The 24,265-nt window shown below is 58.8% G+C and overlaps 1 protein-coding gene across 1 annotated transcript; it reads right to left on the bottom strand.

The window, feature by feature from the left end:
• Nucleotides 1-6,097: 6,097 nt before the first annotated feature.
• On the bottom strand, nt 6,098-21,003 carry SFRP1 (secreted frizzled related protein 1). The gene is made up of 3 exons (XM_068421482.1): nt 20,469-21,003; nt 14,699-14,776; nt 6,098-8,100 (listed from the first exon to the last, which is right to left on the bottom strand). The coding sequence occupies exons 1-3, from the start codon at nt 21,001-21,003 to the stop codon at nt 7,778-7,780; spliced, it is 936 nt and encodes a 311-aa protein (XP_068277583.1). The 3' UTR covers nt 6,098-7,777.
• Nucleotides 21,004-24,265: the final 3,262 nt, after the last annotated feature.

The following is a 24,265-nucleotide window of genomic DNA, read 5'->3' as shown; positions in this document are numbered from 1 at the left end:
TGCCCGAGCCCGGGAGAGCTCGGAGACTGAGGCGAGATCATCTCGCTGACAAGTCCTCTCGTTGGCTCTCCCCGAACGCCGTACGTGCCATACCGGCTTTGGAGCACATGCGGAGCCGGGCGGGAGAGCACCGCGGCCCCGAGGACAGCGCGGCCGAGCCTCCTCCTGCCGGGACGCTCGCCGGGTCCCCGACCGCCCAGCGCGGACCCCGGGATCCCTCGTCACAGGCGGTCACACTCCCACGAGCCCACCGTGCTGCTGGCCCGGGGTCTGGCTGCTCCAGCCTCCCCGTTAGCTCCGTTCCCGGTGACCGATGCGGCTCCCGGGCCCACGGGATGGGGACACGGGGCCGGAGGCTGCCCCGTCCCGCGGCACGGCTTCGGGCAGAGCACAGAGCCCGGCTGCTCTGCTGCAGCCCAGGAATTATCCACAGAAGTGGAAGTGACAGGGTGTTTAGCAAACATTAAACCCAGGAAGCTTAAAAGGTCTTCCAGGATTATTAAATAAACATTTGGGGTGAGCGAGAGGAAAGAATACAAAATGGTGAAGGAATTGTAAACACCGTGGAGCAGGCGGTGAGGGGCTACACTGATTCAGCTGGGCAGCACAAGGCTTAATAATTAAAGTAGTATCACCCATAATTATGTGTCTGCTCTCCAGCAAGCATTAATTCAAGGGGAGGGACTTTTATAAACATTTAGCCTGATATTAACATTTTATTAAGATCATTTAACATGCAGCTTTACACTCACCATCCCAGCCTGCCCGCAGCGTGCCAGCTCAGCAGAGCGGGGTCAGCAGCAGCCCCCGGGTTCTCCCCGCTGTCCCGGGATGGGAACGCTGTCATTGAACCCATGCTCAGCCCCGGCAGCCCCCGCACACAGGGTCAGAGGTTCCTGTCCCACACACAACCACACATTAAATTACCTCGGAGCTTCCACAAACAAGCTCAGCTTTCTCCAAATCAGTTATTTACCCTTGTACAATAACAACAGACACTGTCTGGGCTGGGTGTGATCACCCACCCTTGAGGACGACTGATTTAAAGGCATCACATTTGCCTTTGCCTAAAGAGGTTGCTGTTCATTATTTGAGGGGTTTAATGTAGTTCTGAGGACCGTTCATGGGAGACTGCGCACGTGCTCGCTAGCCTGCCAAAGACAAATGCCCTGATCACTTCTTTTCAAGTAACAGCTGAGATACTCTCCATCATCCTTCTGGGGCTATAATTTATTTATACACAACACTACGCCTCCTAGTAAATTAAGCTCTCGGCCACATCAGTAACTCAAGAGTTGGAGAAAGTCAGACTGAGGTAGTGAACTGCAAAAGCAGAGGTTGCTAATAGTGTAATGGGCCCCAAGCTGAACTGAGCAAAAGCAGCAGAACAGATTTAGTAACCGTACCGAGGTACCTTCACATTTAGGGTTCCTGGTGACGGCTCCACCAGGGAGCACCCGCTTGCCAGCAGCAATGGACCCAAACACGCACACGAGCACCTAGACAATCACCTCTGGTTTTACCACCTCTCCTTCCTACTACTGCTTGTGAAACACCCCGCACCGGGGCACAGAGTGCCCTCTCTGTATCTGCTCTGTGGCACGTGCCCCTACCCAGGACATGGGCTGCGGTCTCAGAGCAGCCCATCCTGGCCATAAAAATGCGTAAACTTTGATTTGTACAGACCAGAGCCCATAGAAAAGGTCAGCAGCTTGGTCCTCCAAAGCACAAGTCAGGCCTGGCACCGAGACGAGCTGCAGGAGGGATATTGTCGCTGTAGGTGCCGCCTCCCTGCAGCCAGAGGCACATCCCCTGCCTCAGCCCCAGCACTGCATGAGGGACAGGTCACCATCTAGGAAGCAGCCCGCGATATGGCCATCTCACTTTTTGCCCACGTTGCAGGGAACGATCACAAGGTCTCACAAATGCAGCTGGGACAGGCAAGGCAGAACATCTTCCCCAGGTACACGCTGGACCAAGGCAGAGTGCACCCACAGACATCACTTGTGCGATGTCCCACCCACCAGATCACCAGACTACCTTCTATTGCCCCCAACAGACCTTCCTGCTGTAAATTGGGTCTAACGAGCACAAAGCCGGGGGTCTCAGACAGAGCCGCTCCCTGCACCCCAAGGGTGGGAGCGGGGAGCTGGATCCCAGGGACCGCAGGCAGCCCCAGCCCGCGCTGGCTGCGTCAGGTACAGCTCCTTCCAGCCACGTCCTGGCTCTCCTCCTCCTCCCTTCTAGAGGAAATGCTTGGCAAACATCTCCTGTTTGTCTCTGAAGGAAAAACCTCACAGGCAGCAGCGGGTTTCCCGGCTGCGCACATTTCTGCAGAACAGTGGGACTGTTTGCCGACCGCTCGCGGCTCTGGGGATCTTGGCAGGCTGCGAGCGAAGCCGTGGCGCGGCACAGTGCCGATGCCCCCGCGCTGGCGAGCGGAGACAGACCCATCGCTCTGCTGTGCCGAGAGGAGACGGGGCCAGGTGTCCCCCGGCGCTCGCGGTCCCTGGCACGCCCCGCACCGGTGGCAGGGGCACAGCAGACCCTGCTCCCACCACGCAGACAGCGTTCTTGTGGCAGGCTGCCGGGCCAGAGGAGATTCCAGCCTCCGGAGGGAAGGTCTGGAAACAAAGTCCTCATTTTCCAAAGGCTGGGAGGCATCCGCGGAGCGGCCAGCCACCCTGGCAGGTTGGTCTGCGTGGCTCTGCTCCCTCCCTCGCAGCTCCCCAGGACGTGGCTTTTCTTCGGGAAGCCACATGCTGCAGGGTCCGGGAGCGGAGCGAGCACAGAGCAGCGCTTCCCACGTCCACGTGCCCTCCTGCGGCTCAGGGCTCGCTTTGCCACTGGTGGGACCTTTGCATCCATCTGTTCGTGACGGATCTTTTTTCCACAGAAGTGTCTGAAAGGAAAGGAACCATTTCTCTCTCGTTTCCTGCTCTGTTCATCATCTCAGGGCATTACAAGCTCCCTGTTCGTGCTCTGTACGTCTCTCCTGGCCTGTGCTTTGCGTGGCCACACGCAGAAAGATGTTCCCTGCTTTGCAGGGGTTTGTCTCCATATTAGAGCATAAACATCTCCCCTGTTTGCGAAAATGAACTCTCTGCCACTCCTGGAGGCCGTTAGATCCTCGGTCAGGAGTGTGAAAAGGGAGAGTCGGCGTTTCGCAACGCCAGCGTGTGCCCTAGCAGGGGCTGAGGGTCCCCAGAAGGGAGGAGCGCTGATGCGAGTCCCTGCGGATGGGGCAGCAGCTCCGCGCCGGGGCCAGCCAGCCCCAGGAGTCATTTTCCCTTCCAGACACTGTCACCAGGCTGGCCAGAGCAGCTGGGCTGCGTCACCCTCTCATCCTGCACAACGTTAATACGGCTCCACATCAGACACACCGGGCTGGTATCTGCTCTTCTCCAGGAGAAGAATCCTCCCTCATTGCTCAACTGTTCTTTCCAGCCTTGCATTTCCCAGCAGGGGTCAAAGCAGAACGCAGACTGCCAGCAACGTAAAAAATTAATGGAGGGAGGGAAGATGACTTTTGTATAGCATGAAAGAAAACCATATTTGTTTATAACTTAACTACAAACCGGAGGCCAGAAACTCAATTAACAGGCAGTACTGAACAGAAGGAATGCTGGAGCAAACAAGATAAATATTATTGGGAGGATAAATTGAGTCACAAGAGGAGGATATTTTATTTTATGCAGGATTCATACTTCAGACAAGCCCAGGCTGCTAGCAAGCCTGAGCATCCTTGTCCTCCCAGGTTAGCTCCTGCAACCCTCACACAAGTCAGAAGCAGTTTTCCATGGGGGACAACCCAAAGACACGATACATGTGCTGCTGAGCATCCCGGTGCCCTGGGAAGCAGCCCAGCAAGACCCAAGCATCACCAAGTCTCATTCTCAGCCTCCTCAAATAGTGAAACTTGTTTCAGAGTCAGGCCTTGCTCCCACTGAGCATGGGAGCCTAAAACAAAGTATATTCAGGCTTCAGATGCAGATCAGCAAGGAGTTGAAGCTCTTCCCTAACGTGAGGCATTTCTTTCCAACCCAGGAGTTCAGCAGGACCTGAGCAGGCACCGTGCTTTGCACGGCCATAACATCCCTGAAAGTATTCACACAGACAGTGGGTACATAATATAAGCATTAAATTCAGCCCCCATTTATTATACAGCAGAGCTTCAAAAAGCAGCAGGTGCACCCAAGATGGCACAATCACATCCCACAGTTCCCACTCTCAGAACAGCCTACAGCCCCCAGCAAGGCAAAAGGGGAGGTTGTCTCCCAGCAAAAAAGGCATGGCTTAGTTTAGACTGAGCACTTACGCAAATGCTTGTAACTTAAACTAGAACTCGCTATAACAGTCGCTATTTGAACTATTTATAATGTGAAATGTACCCATGAACTGCACAAACACCAGCCTCTCTGCTCCCAGGGCATGCCGAGTCCGCAGACACACAATTTCTGATTTAAGCAGCCTCTCATGCATTCATATTTCAGTAAATGTCTGCTTGCCCCTCCGTGCAGCCCTGCACAAGCATCGCTCCAGTCTCAGGTGCTTTCCCCGGAGTTTACACTTACACATTTCAGGTTTCAGTACACTTTTCTCATCAGAGAGCAAAACAACAAACACAAGGGCAGCAAACGCACCCACATGCAATAGTTGACTGTGAGACTCACTTTCTACACAACCTAAAGATACTTCAAGAACTGCCAGTTTCCTTTTCTAGGCAGATGTTACTAGAAGCTAGTAAAAGAACAGAGTTTGTAGATTTTCAGTAAACTGGCTGCCTGCATCATTTCAAACCCACCTGATGCTCATGCTTCGGTTAGTAACTACAGAAGACCCAGCAGTAAAACACAGCAGCAGGAAAGCACAAAGCAGAGAGCCAGCCTTCACCCCAACTTCTGAACTACCCCAGACACCAGCTCCGGACTGGGAAAAGAAGGAAGCCCCACGCAGCAGACCCGAGGTGCTGACCTTACCTGCTCTCACGGCGATAATGCTGCTGCAGCCATCATCTCTGGTCCGAAGTGCTGCTGGAAGAGGGCTTGCTGCTTCCCCTCAGCTATTTAACCTCCCACGTGCACCTGGGACCGCAGGGCATTCGCACCACCTGGCCATTCCTCACCTGGTGGGTGGGTAATTACCTTGATCAAAATAACCTGAGAGCCGAAGCCAGCACTGGCTGGAGAGGGCAGGAGGTGTCCGGGTGTAGCAGCCAGCTACAGCCACAGCAAACTTTCTCGGAGGTCACAGGGAGGCAATTCCTGCAGACAATGCTCTTTGCTACCAGGGCGTCACTGCTTTCCTTTCCTGGCATCCGTGTAAGCTAAAATGAGCCTCAGCTAGTTGGTGTACAACAGGGGTATTTAGTGGGGAACAGCTACGTAGATAAAACACTGTAATCCAGCAGTACTAATTCAACAGGAGACTTTTCTGTCTCTGACATTGTGGATCTCAGATTTAAACCTTTACATCCTCCCTTGCTAGACAAGATGCCGTGTCTCACAAGGAGCCAACGCACCGGGGCCCGGGGATGTCAGCACCACCTCGAATGAGTAACGCAATTGATACGGAAAAGGCAATAACAAAAACAGCAAGGCTGCCAAGGGCTGAAGTGGCTCTGAGCACACGTGAACTGGTTTGCTCTTTGATTTGACGCTTCCCGCTGAAATATGTATTTTTAAAATAGTAAATCAACAGCCCGTTAGGCAGCAGGTTTCTAGAGGTGGCCAACGGGACACCCACCAGCAGCCTGGGCAACAGCATGAAAACCCCAGCGCAATTACACGTTTAAGCATCTCTTTCAGGCAAAATCAACCCCTCCTCCGCGTTGCCGCTGGCTGCGGAGGAAAGCCCGTGGGGGTGGAGGGTCCTGCCCCGGGCGCCGTCGCTGTCGGTGCTCCAGACAACCGGCCTCTCAGCCCAGCGCGTCCCGACTCTGGGCCACGACCCGTTTCTGACCAGGCCGGATTTGTCAGCCATCCCCATCGTTTCACCTCATCGATCTGTGATGTTAAAGCCTATGGTTTATTTATTTCTTTAACTCACTGATAAAGCACATTATCTACAATGATTAATTTTGCATCAAAGAAAAAACACTACTACAAATGGTGGTCTAAGACAACCTAGTGGGACTTTCTACAGAGTTCACGTCCTAAATCCATCTCTCTGTTAGCTGTGAAACATCATTCCTCAGCGCGCTTGGCTTCTTCACAGAGTTCTTCCACAATCCAGTCCGCAGCTCTGTCCCCACGTGGGGAATAAACAGCACTCCCAGGCTAAAGAATAATTAATTTACCAGCTTTGAGTGGGGTTGGTTTAAATCTCAAAAATGAGGATTTGTTATTTCACTTAACTGCAACACAACAGGATTATCCCAGATTGCAAGATACGCATTCTCTCAGAGTGATCATGATTGATGGGAACACTGAATGGAAGCAGGATAGTACAATTAATGTGGAGCAATGTGGTCTATGGAAAAGAGAACTTGTCCAATTAACGGAATAATGAATTTCAGCTTGGTCGATAAATGTAATCATTTGGATACAATATTCTTTGTCTTTCATAAACTATTTGACCTCACACTAATATGACATTTTGATTAAGGAAAAAAAAAACCAGAATGGTACAAAGCCAAGTTGTCACACATCAAACAGACAAAAACCTAGAAACTGATGGGTCCCGCAGGGCTGCAAAGAGGGGAAGGCAGAGACGGTGCATGTCCCGCGGCACTCCCCGGGGGCCAGCTCTCGGCCCTGTGCAGGCTGGTGCTTCGCCAGCAGCCCCAAGGAACTGCCAACACATCACCGGTGAAGCCAGGGAGCGACCTGAGCTGGAGGAGCCGGCCGGCTGCCGGGCTGGCCAGTGAGCGGGTCGCCTTTCCCGTGGCTAAAACCGAATCAGGGGTCCGGGCACGGGCAGCACCGGCCGCGCGTGCACGGGAACTCTGCGGCGCAAGGCTGAGGCGGGAGGGTGGGGGACGCCCAGCCCAACGCCGCGGGGGCCGGGGCACGGCTGGAGGCATCCCCCCTCTGCCGCCACCCCGCTGGGGCTGCTGCCCATGGCACCGGGCAGGGCACGGGGGCTCACGGGCTGCGGAAGGGGCAGCACGGCGCCGGGCTCAGGGGGCTTGGCAGAGGCCAGGGCAGGCGTCCCGGGGGAAAGGGATCCAGCCGATCAGGGTATCACAAGGACCCCGGGGTTAAGGCTTAAACTAAGCAGGTTTAGACTACAATGGGATTTTTTTACAGTGAGGGCAATTAGCTATTAGGAGGTTTTATCAGAGGCTGTAACAGGTTCTCCACTACTCGTTTATTAACTTTTATCATGAGGATGGGATGTTTTCCTAATTGGCCGGCTCTGGTTCAAACAGGAACTAATTTAGGGAGATCCTGCAGCCATGGAGACAGGAGTAACATGGTCACAAGGGTCCCTTCTGCAATCGTGTAATCTCGACATAACTGCACACCCCTCCGCTTGCCCTCTTTACCTGGCAGCTGCTATTTAAATGATGTACATATCGTACAGCAACAGGTCTTTGGATATCGTGGATGTAAATCACATGTGACCTCAGCGACCGTTTGGTGCACACGTGTCACACTCGCACGCCCGGGCAGCGGGGAGGTGGGAGGGCTGGGGTCGGCGAGGGAAGCTCCGAGGAGCACGAGGGAGGAGCAGGAGGGCTCGGCGCCAGCATCCCCGCTGCGGAGGAGCGAGACCGAGCCGCCGCGCCAGGCTGCACAAGGTCCAGGCAGCGGCTCTCCCGCCGCCCACCCCATCACTTGAAGACGGACGGAAACGTCGGGCAGTCGGGAGACTTCATCTTCTTCATGAACTTCTTGAACTCTTTGTTCTTCTTGTCCCACTTGTAGATGGCCGTCAGCAGGTACTGGGTCTTCACCTGGCGGCCCATGATGAGGAAGTAGTGGCCGAGGTTGTCCAGCTGGTGGCACGGGCAGTCGGCCCCGTTCTTCAGGAACAGCACCAGCTTCTTCAGGTTCTTCTTCCGGATGGGGCCCAGCTTCAGCGCCTTCCTCTTCCGCGGGACGATCATCTTGTCCCCGTTCTCCTTCTTCACCTCCTTTATGGTCATCTTCAGAGCTGGAAAACAAGACAGAGAGAGGGGAAAAACAAAAGGACTCCTGAGCAGCCTTTGCTGGCACGAAGCCTCCGCTGAGCGAGGCTGGGGGCGAGGGGCACCGGCGCCCCTGGATGGCAGCAGCGCCCTGCCCAGCCGCAGACGCCCAGCGACCCGCTCCGCTCCCCCGTCCCCCCGCTCCCCTCTCTGCGCATCGCCCCAGCAGTGGCTCGGCTCGCTGACTGCGACACGAAAACCCTCATACCCCAAGCGGCCCCATCCCCGCACCCAGGAGAGCATCGAGGTAAAACCCCGACGTCTCCGCCCCCCGGCCCCAGCAAAGCACGCCGGGCGCTTTTCATTCGAGAGGGAGACTCGTCCGGCCAGCGACACGCTCTGTGCTACCAGAAACTGAGCAAACCAGGTGATTTCCCTGCTCTAGACGCACGGAGAGACTCTTGAAAGGGCCATTTAAAAGGTCAGCTTGGCTTCTCAAGCATTTGTTTGCAGTCACTCCCGGCCCTCAGGTGCCTGTGAAACACGTTCCCAAGCTGACCATCTCCGCGTTCGAGCCGTGAAGCCCCCGGCAGACAGCGGCGCCGGCGGGACCCGCGCAGGGGGCAGAGCCGCGCGGAGCAGCCACACGCCTGCGCCTTCCCCGCAGAACGGGAGTTAACCCGATACAACTTCCACGGAAAATATTTTCCTATTTAGGTTCAGCATTTTCCCAAGTTAATCGCAACCCAAATAAAAATAAAAAAATTAATGTTCCTTTGCCACAACCATGAAAAGGAATTCAGTATACATGGGAAAACTGATGGAAATGTGTTGTACATTAAAGCATCGCTTCTGTGCCATTTGGCTCTGCCTCATTTTCGGGGAAAAGCACATATGGCCAAAAATTACTAACATATTTCCATCATTGGGGAGTTTACTTCAGAGCTGCAGATAAATAGTGCTCGGATAGGTGATTAATTGTCTGCTGTCCCTGCTCACTGGGTCCACACAGCAGACGGCATCGGAAGCCTCCAGCTCTGCCAGGGATACGGGTCCCCGCAGCATCGTTCCCTGAAGTCTCGCTCTGCTGGGACCTGCAGCCACGAACACACGTCGCTTTCTGGAGGGCAGCTCTGCTCACGAACAGCAGCAGGACAGGGCCACGGCAGCCTTGGGAAGGCGGCGGAGCCTCTGCATCACCTCGCGCTCCCAGCCACCGCACTGGTAACAGGAGCAACGGCATCTACCTGCCCGTGTGCCAAGAGCCCTGTCGTGTTATACTGTTACTGTACGAGAAAGTAATCCAGGGCTGGAAACCTGAGTGAAATCTTCATTCCATCTGTTTTCCAAATTCAGGATGTCGAAGGAGCTAAAGAGACACAAGCTTTAAGGAGCTAAAGATGCCGAACCAGATCAATTTGCAACAAAACTGGAAAATTGAGCAAGCGGTTTTCAGGCAGCTCAAGCTCCACGACATTGACTGGGCAGCAGCAGCAGCATCCCTCAATATGAGCCCCAGTTTCTTTGCCCATTCTGACTTTGAACTCTTGCCCTAAGCACAGCGGTTGCCAGCGCAGGAGGAACGGTATAATACCAGTAATAAGAGACTTCTTCAAAATGTCTTGTTTGCAAATTGCTTTGCTGTGTTGCTGCAAGTTTAGATCCTTGTTGCTAGAGGAAGAAAGCAATTTGGCAGCTGGTGGAGCTGCTGTTCTGCTCCAAGTACTGTAGCCTACGGAAGACAAAGGGAGGACACGCGAGAGGGACAGCGGCAGCTCTGGACGCGCAGCTTAGCTTCTCGTCCCCCCCTGAGCAGAGGGGCAGATCCCAGCCCGGGGCGGTGCACCCCCGTCAGACCGAGGCAGGAATTTGGCCCTGGCTACAAACGGCTCATATCAGATGGCAGCACAGCTCTGCTATCTCCAATGCAGAGAGAGTGGGGAGCGCTGGAGATATAAAAATGTCTTTTTTTATTTCTACTAATATGAAACAGGGTATATGAAAGTATTTGCACACTCGGAGTGAAATTACTCTTGGCAGCAGCAGCTCCGAGAGCAGCAAAGGCCCCGCAGAGCTGGTTGGGGTCCAGCCTGACAAAGCACAACTCACGTTTCATCGCTTGAAACAATTCTTATTGACATCCCTGCAGCTCCAGCTTTCCAGTCCCACCCCAGCGCAGGGGAAGAGGGATCCCAGTCTCCCCGGCAAACTGGGAGCGCCACGTTCATACCTCCTGCGAGCAAAGCACCCTCCTTCCCCAGCACCAGCACCGGGGCTCCGGGCGCCGCCCCGCGTCTCTGAGGACCGCGCAGCACCGGGGGCTGCCGCAGGCCGGGACGTGCGAGCCCCCGCGCCCCGCTCACCGTGCCACCGCCGCCACTGTGCCCCACGGCCACCTCCGGCCCCTCGTTCAGCACGCGGGGGCCCGGGACCGGGACAGGCAGGGGCCCCGCTCGCGCACCGCAGGGGCAGGGAAGGGAACGCGAGAGCAGGGAAAGCTCTGCTGTTCCTTCAGCCTCATTGCTCCTTCCTTTGGAAATCACTCAGCAGGAGGAAACCTGCCAGAAGACACATTAGGGCTGTAATGGGAGAAGGCTGCAGGCAAGGAGCTGTCAGTCACGGGAAAAAACAAACAGCACGTATTGATGGTACTGCAGCCTCCAGTGCCGAGAGCGCCCGTTCAGCAGGATCCCCTCGGAGCCCGGGGAGAGGGCAGGAACAATAAATAAAATCACCAAGAGAAACAGAGAGAGGAATGAACTCCAGGGCCAGCCCAGCCTGCACGAGAGTAAGAAATAAGCCCTGGCTGCAGCCCAGGGAGGCTGGGGGAGGCAGCTGCAGGGGCACCGGAGGGCCATCGCCCTCCTTCATCCACCCATCGCTGCCCCCAGCACACCAGAGCGGCACCAACATCCGAACTGCCGCTAGCCCCCGCGCAGCTGGCCCAGCCCCCAGCGAGGGTCCCCGCATCACCCTCTGCTCCGAGCCATGGGCGATGCTTCTGCCGCCAGCTCCCCCTCGGCAGCCGGGCAGCCGCGGAGCAGCACTGGCACGCAGGCAGCGGCGCGGCAGCGTACCCCCTGCGTGCCGCGGGGACGGGGCACTGCCGCTGCGGCGAGTAACCGAGCAGCAAACCAGGAGCAGCGCTGGGAGCTGCATGCAGAGGTGCTGGGTCAGAAACGTTCCCCCTTTCCTGGAGGTACTTGGCTGGTGCTTCCAAGGAGAGAGCTCGGGCGGAGAAGAGGAGGCAGCCCCTGCGTGCTGCTGAGACAAAGAAAGGAGAAGCTGATCTCCAAGTGCCTCCGGCAGTGCCGACCCAGGTCCCCTCCACCGCAGCAGCAGGCAGTGCCGAGCGCTTTGCCAGGGCACAGCAGCACACACATCGCTCCCACCGTGTGGCTGCAGCTCGGCGAGCCCCAGCCGGAGCCGTAGGGACGCCGAGACAGCCATGGTGCTGCCGCCCCAGAGGCACCCTGCCCTCGCGGGAGCTGCCCGGCTGCTGGCTCCGGCACGGAGCGGAGCTGCCTCGCACCAGCGCTCGGGAGCCCAGTCACTGCTGCTCAAACCAGCGCACACCCACAGTCCTGCGGCCCACGAGGCTGGCCGTCCCCTGGCACTGCTCCGAGCCCCAGCACCTCGTCCAAGGCCCAGGGAAGAAAGGTCCCTTTTCTTCACAGTCTTGCTGCGTTCACCGCTGGATGCAGCTCTCTTCCTTCGCTGTCCTCGAGACCGACATCGCTGCCAGGGCTGTTACAGGGCCACCTCCCACCCTGGCACACAGCAGTGGTGGGCGAAGGGCTCCTCGCGTCTTGCCTGTAACAAGGCACTGGGGTGTAAGCAAAACCCACGTAAGGTCACTGCGGGAATCAGCGCAGGACCCGCCAAGAGCTGCCCTGCGCAGCACACGCTAGTTTAAACATTTATGGTACATGTCTGGCTTTGATGCGGATCTGTAACCTGTCAGCTGCCAGTGTTTACCTTGGTGGATGTGCATGAGAAATCCCAGTCTGAAGGGCTGGGAGTTTAGTTTAGTGCCGGATAAACAGCTCTCCTTGAGAAATCGCCCCATGACAGTAACTCCCCCAAGACTAAACAAAGATCCAAGGGCCATGCACTGTGCTTTGAGAAACTTCCTGAAGCCGATGCCTCCTCCGCTGGCTCCTCTCCACTGCTGGGACATCCCCAGGAGCCCCCGGCGCTGCCCTCCCTTGCAGGCTACAGGTAAGCCCTGTATCACATCTCTTCCCTTGCTCCAGCTCCCCAGCTGGCTACAGACCAGGCACATCTGGAGGCAGCACTACGTGACCCAGGACCCTCCTGGATGGGGAGGAAAAACACAGCGACAGGAGGAAGAAAACACCAAATGCAGCTGCATGAAACCTACACCACAGAAAACCCACACAGGTGAGCTTCCCCCGTGACTGGGTCCGGTGCCAGGGAGGAGCAGGGTAACATGTCCAAGACACAACCAACTTTCCGTTGTGAAGACCGAGTGACGGTTCACACGCAGCAGACACCAGCTGTGTCCTGCTCAGCTGCCTTTGGACTTCTCTACCGTTCTGGACCGACTCGGGGTAGGCAGGGGAGCTGAGGTCTCCTCCGCTCACTGCTCGTGGTGCACAGTAACACTATGTCTGGCCACTCGCCGCAGCCCTACCCAGGGAGCCGCCTGCCAAGAAATATTTCCATCCTCTGGACGCTGTCACCACAAAATTTCCCAATAACCAGCTTACTCTGTGTGCAAGTCAATGTCTCAAGCCGCTCCACCAAGGCCGTGAATACTTCTGGTTTGGCCTCTGCTCCCCGTTGTGTAACTGTCCCAGAGCACGGCGAGCATGTTTAGCAGCAGCGGCTGATGACAAGCATGCGGTTAAACTTGTATTTCCCTTCCCAGCACTTGCCCACCAGCAGGATGCCACCTCGGCTCTCTCCTCGCATGCCTCTGGGGAGGGGACAGGTATCGCAGCGACCCACCAACAACAGAGCCGCAGCTGCCACCCGGCAGCACCGCTCGCTCCTCCTCCGGGAAGGAGGTCCCCAACCAGAGCCCCTGGAGCGCGGCAATGCCTCTGCAGCACTGCAAGCCCAGGCACACAGCCCCTGCCCAGACCAGGGGTGCTGGTCCCAGAGGCCGCCTGCTCCCTCCCCGCAGCTCGGAAGCTCCCTCCAGTCTCTCCCCACGGATGCAGTGGGGCAGAGGCAGCTCCTCTTCACCTCTCACCCCACACCTGCCCGGGGCAGAGCTCAGAGCTCCGGCTCACCCACCTCGCTCAGCCCACCAGTGAGCAGCCCACCCCGCTCCCCAGCCGGGCTGCCGCGCCGAACGCGCACCTCTGGTACCCAACCCGCCTCGAAGCACGTGTGTTCCTGGGAAACTATTACATGAGCGCTCCTGTGGATGCTTTTCCCTGTCAGAAAAAGCCTGCGCTGAACTAAGGACTTTCGGCATTTCAGATCTGAGGAGAGCTGAGGACTCATTTCCAGAAGAGCCAGCGATACACCAAGGTGCAGAGCGGGTTTGGGTTCGCACAGCGCGCTCCGCACAGGGCACGTTCCAGCGCTAATCCCCGAGGAATGCACACCTTGTTCAATACGCCTTCAATAACCTTCCCGGAAAGTTACATACACCAGCGAGGATGTCAAAACCAGTTAATTCTGGGTTTGATCTGAGAAAGCTAATATTTTTCTCTGCGATACTTTTTTTTTCAAATGCAGTTCTGTTTACCTATGATTGTCTGACTCACTCAGTCATAATATACTTAGGACACATCTTTCAAGTAGTTCTGCATTTTATAAGCTCACTGCTTGGCCCTAGCTAGACAAGGACTGGCTTGAGGTTTTTACACCTAGACTTGACAAGAGCAGCATGACTTTGCTAAAAAGAAACCCAGCAGCACAAGCAATCTGGGGAAGGAGGAAGGTGGCTTGCTCCTTCATGACTGCAAGCGGAATAAGGGTCCATCCTACACATCACTCCTGTAAGCACACCAGAGCACAGAAGCACCAGGGTTGGGTTACGGACCCCATGGAGTTCACCAAAGAACAGGCACTGCCAGTCCTGCCCCATCCCCAGAACCACCAGCTGGTTCTCTGCCAGCAGCGGGGCCTCACAGCCTGCAGCACCATTGCTTTGGTGGGCGATCCGTGCTTGGGGGGCCTGTCCCGCACTTGGGGGGCTCGTCCCGCACTTGGGGGGCCATCCCGCATGGCGTTTCGCCAGGCAGGGCAGGAGAGACGCTCAGCACCGCAGCCGGCGCAATGCAGGAGCACAGGCACTGCTGTCTGGACCCCACTGTCCTGGTCCCCAACATCCCAGTCCCCCAGTGTGCTCGGCCCCAGGAGCCGGACACTTCCCAGACACATCCCATCCCATCCCATCCCGCCCCGCCGCCCGGCTCTGCGCGCCGACACTGACATCTAGAGGCACGCTCTCCCGGCCTCGGGGAAGGACCACGGCTGCCCGCGGGCGACACGGCCACACCGGCCACACAAGCCACACCGCTGGCCACACCGCTCTCAGGGTGGGCAGGGAAACACAGTGGTCCAGGCTCCAGCCCACGCAGGAGCCGCGCTGCCCGGCGCCCTCCAAAAAAGCCTCCCCGTGCCCCCAGCGCTCCCCCTCACCGAACTCGCTGGCACACAGGTGCTCCACAATGGCCTCCGACTTCATCTCGTTGTCGCAAGGGGGACACACAGTCGTTCCTGGCAAGAGAAGAGAGGAGGTGGTGAGCTCAGGAAGCGCCGTAGAGCCGGCCTGCCCGTGCTGCCAGGTCACTGCCCTCGAGGGGGGCATGGGCTCAGGCACCCTGCCACAGGGTCCCAGGTCCCAGCCCCGCGTGATGACACCGGGCCGGGGTCAGGAGCCACCCGCCAGCTCGCAGGGCAGCGCTGGCCGCAGGAGCCTCCTGCCAGCCCCGCTCTGGCGCTGCCAGCGGCCCCAGGGCCGGGCACGGGCAGGGGCGAGCAGCTGCCAAGAGCCGGAGGACAGCGCTGGCAAGCAGAGGGGTTTTCAGGGCCAGGCGCTCAGCTGAGGTCAGCCGCTCGCCACGGGGCATGGCCTACAGCCCACTGACGTTCCCTCCCAGCGGCATGCCAAGGGAGGCACACAGTGCCCAAACCCCAGCGCGGCAGGAGGACGGTGCCCAAGGACGGCTCACGCGCCGAGGGGCTGCCCTGGAGCCAGGCAGCGGGTTCGGGACTGGCACAGCCCAGCTCAGTGCAGGCAACCACCCCGCAGGCTGCCCAGGCACCGCACCGCAAGCCCCTCACCTCCCTCCCTGCCCCAGAGCGGCACTGGGTGGTGATGGACCCGCACACCTCTGACTGTGCCGCCCCCCGCCTCCAGCACACCCGAGAGCAGACGTCTTCTCTTTTTTGTTTTCGGCCCGGCTACACCCCGCAGCTCCCGCGGAGGAGAGCCGGCCCCGCGCGCCAGCACTGGCAGTGGCCGACATCCTCCTCTTGGGAAACGCCAGCCCAGGACATCTCACCGGGACCTATCCTGGGAGGGAAGCTCGCTTCACCCAGAGAACAAAAATCTTTCCAGGTTCCCGTCTCCAGCCGGAGCAGAGACCACCCGGCAGCACAGACGCACATTTGTGCTACTGGCAGATGAATTTATTGAGCCGGGAGATGCTGCTTCTGTTCCTGGTCCAGCGGAACGGAGGGCTCCTTCCCACACAAGGGAGTTATTCTCGGGGACGGTGCTGCAGCGAAACATCTGCCGGTCCCTGCGTGCAGACGGAGCACCCGCCGCCTTCCAGCCCTCAGCCAGGCCAGCAAAACCCACAGCGTTGCTGGGCAGAAGGGAGAGATCTCCCAGCAAGAGGGGTGCGGAGCCAGAAGGGCTGGCGAGGGAGCACGGCCACAACCCGCGCCGACCGCAGAGTCGAGCCTCCCCAGTCACAGATGCCCCGCGGAGTTTCAGGCGAGACATTTGTTTTCTGTGGCTTGTTCTTTCCCTCTCACCCCCTCAAATGTGTTCTGTGCCAAACGCTAACGCCGGGGTCACGCACCACGTCTTTATTAATCACACGTGCAGAGCAAGTGGCCCTCCAATCGCCCCGATGTGCAAGTCACAAGGCAACCTTGGCAGCACCCAACAGCTGACTTAGTCCCGCTCCCGGCACCTGCGAGAGCCACCATCGCCCGGGTAACTTCCTCTTCCAAAATCCTCACCTGCAATTGCCAACTTTACCATCCTAACTTAGAGCGACACAGGCAGAAGCCAGCCTTTGGGGACATGATGATGTCCCCAATGTTTTATTTTTAACATCAGCAGTCAGAATATTTCCATCCAGGCTGCGTATTTAACAAGCTCATGACGAGGGACAGGGGATTGCTGTCTGTCTCTGCTGCGGTGCCAAGAGTTAGTTACTGTGCTGGGACCACACCAGGAACGACAGCGGGTACCTGCCGTGCACTAGCTCATCTCCGCGCACTCCAGCGTGCAAAGCACTTCTGTGCCTCAGCAGCCAAAGTGCCTGCTAGGAGCCTGGCCGAGCCTACACGGGCCAGAAAACAATGTGAAAACCACCTCTGCATCCCCGCTATGAGCCTCCCACACAACCAAAGGAAAAAAAAAGAAAACAAAAAATGGAAAATAAGACTCATTGTTCCCTGGTGAAAACACAGGCTTTGTTTTAGCTGTGCTACAGCAGCCCCTGGGAATGCTCTGGCACAGCCAGGACGGCAGGGACGCCTGCATGGCAGGGACCCCCCTCGCTGCGGCCATCGCGCGTGGGCTGGAGGGGCTGCGGCCACGCTGGGCAGCCTCTGCCATGGGGCAGCGCGTCCACCCCCCCTTCCCACCGGCATCACAGCGCCCATCTGCCAGCCACGCTGCAGGCGCTCCTGCCATCGCTCCTCCGATGCTTCCCTGCAGCTCTGCTGACGCCCCGGGCAGGGCGAGCACTGCCAGCATCCTCACCCATGCACACAGCCTGCTGCCAGGCTGCCACATCCCTGCACCCGGGCCGAGCCCCCGGCACGCCGTCCCGTGCCGGCAGGACCCCCACGGCCTGGCGAGCAGCGGCGGGCAGCTGGTGCTCACCCCATCTGTGTGCCGGGCGGCTCCACACGAAGGGACCATCCTCCAGCCCAGCCCCACGGCAGCACGGACGTGCCTGCAGGGCTGCCAGTCTGCTTCCAGCTCGCTTTTTCCCTGCTGACCATTTCCTAACGCCGGGCTTCAGAGCCAGCTTACTCCAGGGGCAGGAGAAGGAATGTGTAATGCTATATTAATCTGCAACTCCCCTGATGCATCCTGTGGGCCCGCAGGCTTTACCGCCTCATGCTTAAGGAGAAAGGAATTCAGCAGGTCAGCTCTTTGAGAGGCAGAAACAAATTCCAATTTCGAGGTGTTAATAGGGAAAAATACTGAAAGGGCTCGTTCTTATTAGTGCCCAGAGAAAAGGGGGGACACTGCTGGGTTCTGACCCTCTTTGAATCCACAGGAAACGCACCCCAGTGCCCGAGACCGAAGGGGCTCCGGGAGCCGGCGCCAGGCACACAAACTGCGGGCAGGGTCCCCGGTGGCAGAGCCCTGGGCGGAGGGAAGGGCCTGGCACGCACAGCGACGAGGGCTGAACCGCAGCGGCTCGCCCGGACGCACCCTCACCTGCACGAGGCACCGGGCGCATCACCGGGTCCGGCCCCCCGACACTGCCGGGCGCGGGAGCAGCAGCACCAGCGCAGGAGACCCCCAAAACATCGGTTTACATTACAGCAGTGGTGGCAATTAGCTTTAAGCTTGCTCTGCTCACTCTAAGCTGTTCGGGGCAGGAGCATCCCAGCACACGGCGTACGCGGCACACGGAGCTTCACCGACCAAAGGTGACTCGGAGCAGGACGCACGCCAGATCCCTCTGCCGCAAACGAGCGCTGACGCCAGGATAGCCGGCACAGCCGAGGGCAGCGGGTCCAGCCCAGCAGATCACCGGGGGCCTGGCCTTCTCACCTTGAAGAAGCGTTTTCTAGCGAGATTGCTCGTCCGCTCACAATGAAATGCCCCAGCCGGTGCGACAGGCGCAGGGAGCTCAGCCTGGCACCGCCGGAGCTGCTGGGGCTCAGCTACAGCACGGGCAAGGGTTTCCCTTGAAACACTCCCAAGCAGCCAGGGGATGTGAAGAGGCTGCTTATACTTCTCCACCAAACGCTGAAGAGAGCTCACATTTGCACGACGATTTTAAAGACTTACTTTCTGTAAACATCCTTGCGAACAAATCGCTCGTTTAAAAGTGCTTGGGACGTAAGTTTTGCGAAGCCGTTTAGCAGGCAGGTTTATCTGAGGGGCTGCAACACTTCCTTGCAATACTCACCCAGCTCCGATTTACAGTTCGCTCGAAGAACAAAATCCACCCTAAAGCTTGCGCAGAATGAGGCCCTTCTGCACGCCAAGCAGGACCAGCAATAGGTCCACAAAGGACTCAAACCTGAGCTCATGTAATTCCTCGTAATAAAGTCGTTTCAGCAATGCCTGTGAACGACAGCGTGGTGCCCAAACGGTGCCCAAAGACTGTGCTGATGGGCACGTCAGCAGCACCGAAAGAAAGCAGTAATGTCCCACCCCAGTGCTGCTGTCAAGACAGGTCTGAAAGGTGATCAGAAAGTTAGTTGTTAAACTACACAAGGGAAAACTTAGCAGACGTTGCTCACCTAGAAGCCTGTTCCCAGGTCTTGGGTCACTAATGTCTCTAAAATGAATGACGTGCGAACAGCTCAAGCTCCGTTTCAGACCTGGGAAGGGGCAGCTCTGCAATGAGCAGCTCAGACCCAGCTGCCCCAGGAGCATGCTTGGCTGCAAGTCCCCGGGGAATAAAAGCAACCTTTGTACTCGCAACACGGGACATGACTGCGGTCTTGACCAAGGGTCTAGGTTCACACAGGACGGATGATTTTAGAGCCTTCCTGGAAAACAAAGAGCTTCCTCCAGCAATCGCATCAGGAAGCGCAAGCCACAGCCAGGCAGCCAGCGCAGCTGTGCTGCCGTCGGCGCCGCTCGGGGAGAGCCTGGGTCCCCGGGAGCGAGAGCAGCCAAACCTCACCCCTCGGCGCGGGCACACCCCACCTGCCCCTGGATGCCACCGCCAAGACACCACGGAGTTCCCCTGTACAGCTCCGGCGGGTGTCGAGCGCAGGCGTCCCCGTCCCACCCAAGCCATCGCTCCCCGCTTCCTTCTGCGTGCCCCCGTGCTGGCGCCTGGGGACACCCCCAGGGTGTCACCCCTCGGCTGCAGGATGCACCCCCTTCCCGCCCCGTAACTGAAGGGCTCCCTGAAGCACGAGTCCCGCTGGGACAAGTGGGGTAACACCGTGCAGTCCCCGGACGGCTGGGCAAGGGCTCCCAGCTGAGCACAGCGTAAAGCCTTTGTCTGTAAAGGTAACGGCGGCCGCTGCGAAGGGCGACCTTCCCTCCGATGAGCTCCGGACACAGCGCAGAAGCCACGGCAATCGCTCCGGGATCCCCCGCCCCTCAGCTCCCCTCAAGTGCCTGCACGACCCCCCCATGAAATCGGGAGTGCCCATCCCTTTCTACGAAGCTCCAGACGCAGGAAAGCACTGCACTCTTCTATAGCCCTCTGCCTTCTCCCTCTACAAATATCCCTCCTGCCAGCCCTTCAAAGCACTCTGATGCAGAATGCTGAAGCACACGAGAATATTTATTTATTTTAGAAGTTTTCAGCAACAAGCCAGACTCATTGCAACTGACACAAACAAGCCCATCTGGCACCAAACAGTGTAATGAAAACAAACATCACATCTACTTTCCCTGGTCCTTTCTTGGTAACTTTCTTGCCCCTCGACAGCACACAGCCCACCTGAGCGCAGGGGTGGATTCCACTGCACAGCAGCCACCAGCTGCCCAGCGCCTCACCCCAGGGCTGCTCGGGACGCGAGGCACCCGCCACGATTACTGTCACCATTTACTCCAGTCAGGCAGCGCTTCCTGCCGTGCGGGACCACACGTCCTATTGCTGCCAAGAACAGCCCCGCAGCAGTCGGGCTTGGCAGAGAAACTGCTGCCGGGCGATGCAGCACCTGCGGGATGGAGGGTCAGAGCCCTGGGCCATCGGGGGCCGCAGCCCGCCCCCGCTGCCTGTGCAGGGAGCAGAGCAGCCATGCACCCGCTGTGCCCCGGCACCATCTGTCCCTGGGCTTGGCATCGGGACAGAGGCGAGGAGCTGGCAGGACATCCCGCCTTCCTTGGGACAGGAGCCCTCACAGAGTGCCCTGAGGCTGGAGGAGGACTGCTGCGGAGAAGCGGAGCTCAGGTGAGCCTCCTCCTGCCGCAAGACCCCCTTCAGTCCCACACAGCCCCTCCTGGGCTAACGCCTGCCCCATCAGCTCAGAGAAAAGCACCAGGAGCGGGGCTGGAGCACTGGTCACACCTTACCTTTGGGCCTGGAGACCTCAGTGGCATTGGGAGCTGTCATGGCAATGCAGACGTCGTCCTGGGGAAACTGGTCACACTTGAGCATCTCGGGCCAGAAGAAGCCAAAGAACTGCATGACGGGCTCGCAGGAGTCGCGCACGGCCTCGCAGAGCCAGCGGCACGGGTAGACCGGCCGGTCCAGGCAGACGGGGGCAAAGAGGGAGCAGAGGAAGACCTGCGTGCCCATGTGGCAGTTCTTGTTGAGCAGCGGCACCCAGCTGCTCGCCTGGTGCTTCACCTCGGCCATGGTCTCGTGGTCCAGCAGGTTGGGCAGCACCATCTTGTCGTAGCCCACGCTGTGGCAGAGCCGCAGGTCGGCGGGGATGGCCACGCACTGGTGGGGCTTGGCGTAGAAGCGCCCGCCCGGGTAAGGGCCCAGGTCGGACTGGTAGCTCACGTAGTCGTACTCGCTGGCCCCGCCGCTCGCCAGCAGCCCGGCGGCCAGCGACAGCAGCGCCCGCAGCGCGGCCCCGCGGGGCCCCCGTACGCTGCCCATCGCCAGCCCACCGACGGCGGCCCCGACGCTGCCGCCCGCCGCTCCCCGCCGGGCGCCCGCTGCCGCCGGCCGCCCCCGGGGATCGTCCCCGGGACCCTCCCCGCGCCCCCGCCGCCGGCCCCCGCCGCTGCGCCCTGCTCGGGGCCCCCCACCCCTGACCGGGGCGCCGGCCCGCCGCCCCCCGCCCGATGCCCGCCGCCGGCAGCGGCCCCCCGTCGGAAGCCGGGCGCACGGAGCCGAGCCGAGCCGAGCCGAGCCGAGCCGAGCCGAGCCCCCCGCTCTCTCCGCCCCGGCCCCGGCCCCGGTCTGGCCCCGCCGCGCCGCGCCGCGGGTTTGTGAGCCCCCGGCAGCCAATCAGGGCGGCACCGCCCGCCGCGCGCTCGCCCGCCGGTGTCAATCAGCGGCCCCGGGAGCCAATCCCGCGCCCGCCCGGCCCGGCCCGCCCCGCCCCGCTCCGCCCGGGCGGGCCCCGACGGCGCCTCCGCGCCCGGCCGGGACCTCCGCGCCCCGGGGGCGGCCCGGGCCGGGCACCGGCGGCCGCGGCGGCCCCGCAGGCTGCGGGACAGCGCCCGGCGCGGCCCCCACGGCGCTGCGCAGCGGGGCTCGCCCCGGCGCCGGATCGGGCGCTTCCCCGGCCCCACCTGCGGCGCGGGCCGCGGGCGGGAGCGGGGCCGGGAAGGTGCCGTGGGCGGGGCTCGGGGGCACCGGGAGACCCCGGGAACGGGCGCGTGAGCGCACCCCACAGCCCCGCGCTGCTGCTTCCCCCGTGGGCACCCCGAGCCCGGCGGGGCCGTGCCGGGGACCCCGCCGCCGCTGGCACCGCGGGCGGCAGAGCCGGGGCAGCTCTGGGGGGCCCAGGCGCTCCTGAGCGGCTTTTCCAAGGTTGCAGATGTTTCTGAGAACCTGGACTGGACCGTGCAGACCTCATTTCCCTGTGGACAAATTCCAACAAAAACTATGGTATTTGCAGAAAAAAAAAACACACGGGAGAGAGAAAGAGTCGGTCTGTTTCTTAAAGGGGAATCGCGCCTGGGAAACCTGGCTCCAGTCCCGCCAGGAAAGCAGAAGCTGTGCAACAGCAGCACCCGCTGTGCCCACCCCCAGCAGTGGCAGTCCCTCACCCCCCACATCACTGCCAGCCCCTCACCACCCCTTGCAAGAAAAGGGCACGTGTAAAGGGGACCAGCAGCACTGCCTGCCCCGGGCCCAGAGCCCCGTGGAGGGGCTGCTCCCGGCAGCTCCTCGGAGCGGGAGCGAGGCCACGGCAACGTGACAGCCTGCAGCCACAGCTGCGCGTCCTGCTCGGAGACAAGCGGGAGACGCTCGGCACAGCGCAGCTCTGCTGGGGAGACGGGACAGGAGCGCAGGCCAGCCCTACTCCCCGCAGCAGGCAGGCACAGGCCCCCCAGGGCCTGCAAAGACTTGCTGCCCTCCAAAGCCGGGAGCTGGACACGTTGAGGTTGGTGGCCATGAACCCACCTGGGTGTCAGCACAGGCGCGGAGTCCTGCGGCCACTCCGTGGGCAGAGCAGGGTGCCCCTCGGTGCAAGCCAGGCAGAAGCAGCTGTCTGAGTCCCCACGTGCACAAGATCTGGCCATTGAGCAGCCCTGCTCGCCACACGTCCCCATCCAAGGAAGCTCTCCTGAGCTCTCCCTCCTCCAGACTCATACAAAGCTCCTGTTACTGCTGCTGCCTTTTGCTTAAACAGCTTGTGCTCTTTAATACAGGAACTACACCTCATTGAGAGGCGAATGGAAGAGGCTCTGCAGCCTGGAAGCGTGAAAGAGCCACTTTCACCTGAGGGCCAACAGAAGAGAGAAGCCAGTTAGCACCGCTAATGAAGTGGAGAATTCAGCAGTAAACAAGAGAAATCTTCACCATAAGGTGAATGAAAGAGGCAATTGGATGGAGCAGGCCCTCTCCTGCTGCCTGGGCTCAGGAAATGGTAGCAAAGCACTAATCACTGCACCAAGAAACAGCTGCAAAACGGACTTCTCATCCCTTAGGAAATTCTGACACCCTAGAATTTGCTTTTACCAAAATCAGTTTAGCAGCGCTAAAAAAATCTCGTTTTGAGAACGTAGAACATAGAGCAGTGTCCCAGTAGCGTGCTATAGTGTGGTACACAGAACGGGGCACTGATCTGCTGGAGAGCTGTTGGGCTGAATTTCTCTCAAGAATCTTTATTTTCGCCCAAGTGTTACATCCTCAGGTATGAGTCGCTGGTCCAGAAGATGATCCCTGCTCATCTGGGGCACTCGGAACTCTCCATTTTCGATTGTAAGAAAGACTCAGAGCCTCTCCGTTTTCAGAGTGGGCGTGTTGTACTTGGCAGTGCTGTAATCTTTCTGTTCCAGGCTGAGTAGTGTGATAGAAACATCACAGCTAGGCAGGCAAGACAGGGACTGGGGAAACTCTTGTTCGAAAGTTGGGGAGCTCTCCAAAGGCAACAGCAGTAACACTGCGATAAAACCACAGTCCGGATTCTGGTTACCCCCAGCTCAGCAAATACGACACGGGGCAAGGCCAATGTCCTGTCATGGTCACTCCAGAGCTGTGTGCCACCACAGACCTGCAGCATCCCACGCGGATTGCTGGGCCGGCTGCAGCCCTGACACACCGTACAGCAGCCGCTGAGCTCCAAGGGCTGCCCGCCACCGTTCAGCGCTCTTCATCTGAGCGGGGACGCTACCAGACATGAATCCATCCACGCTCAGAGCACGGGCGGTTCCTGAGCTCAGCCCAGGGAAGGTCTTTGCTGGCTCCCTTCTCTTCTGTATCTGATACCCACACGCACAGCAGCAGCACCTGTATGGGAACCCGAGAGTGAATCGCAAACCGAAACAGAATTGCCCAGAAAACCATTTTTTCTTTGTAAAAGGAGAGAGGGGGAAAAAAAAGAAATAAGCCAACAGCTCTGGTCTAGACCACTAAATTGCTTAATACACAGTATAAGGCCTCTTAAATAGCAGCTGGCCAAGAAAGGCTGCTCTTCCAACAAACCCCTTCCAAATTGGGCATTAACTTTTCTGAGCGAAGCCTGTGCAGCCATTTCCGTTCATAATTACGTAGCCCGCTGCTTCTTAAATCTCTGCACAGTCTCTAATGTCATCATTTAACTTTGCTTTACAGCCCTTTATTGCTGCCTCTCCCACAGGGGCTAACATACTCTTATTGAATAATGAGATGCTTTGCAACATGCACCGTTTTGGCTATCCCCAGCCCTCTCCTGCTCATTGAAAAGCCCAGCCCAATTAACAGT

Source organism: Nyctibius grandis, chromosome 33 (genome assembly GCF_013368605.1).
Source record: "Nyctibius grandis isolate bNycGra1 chromosome 33, bNycGra1.pri, whole genome shotgun sequence".
Taxonomy (NCBI): domain Eukaryota; kingdom Metazoa; phylum Chordata; class Aves; order Nyctibiiformes; family Nyctibiidae; genus Nyctibius; species Nyctibius grandis.
Note: the sequence above shows the minus strand (reverse complement) of the source record. Positions and strands in the feature narration are given on the sequence as shown.

Bases quoted from the DNA above. Each gene is read 5' to 3' on its own strand.
- SFRP1 (XM_068421482.1), bottom strand. From the start codon at position 21,003: ATGGGCAGCGTACGGGGGCCCCGCGGGGCCGCGCTGCGGGCGCTGCTG. The intron at 14,777-20,468 runs GTAAGGTGTGAC...TTCTCTTGCCAG, and splicing joins TGAGGTCTCCAGGCCCAAAG to GAACGACTGTGTGTCCCCCT. The intron at 8,101-14,698 runs GTGAGGGGGAGC...CTTGTTTTCCAG, and splicing joins CCTGTGTGCCAGCGAGTTCG to CTCTGAAGATGACCATAAAG.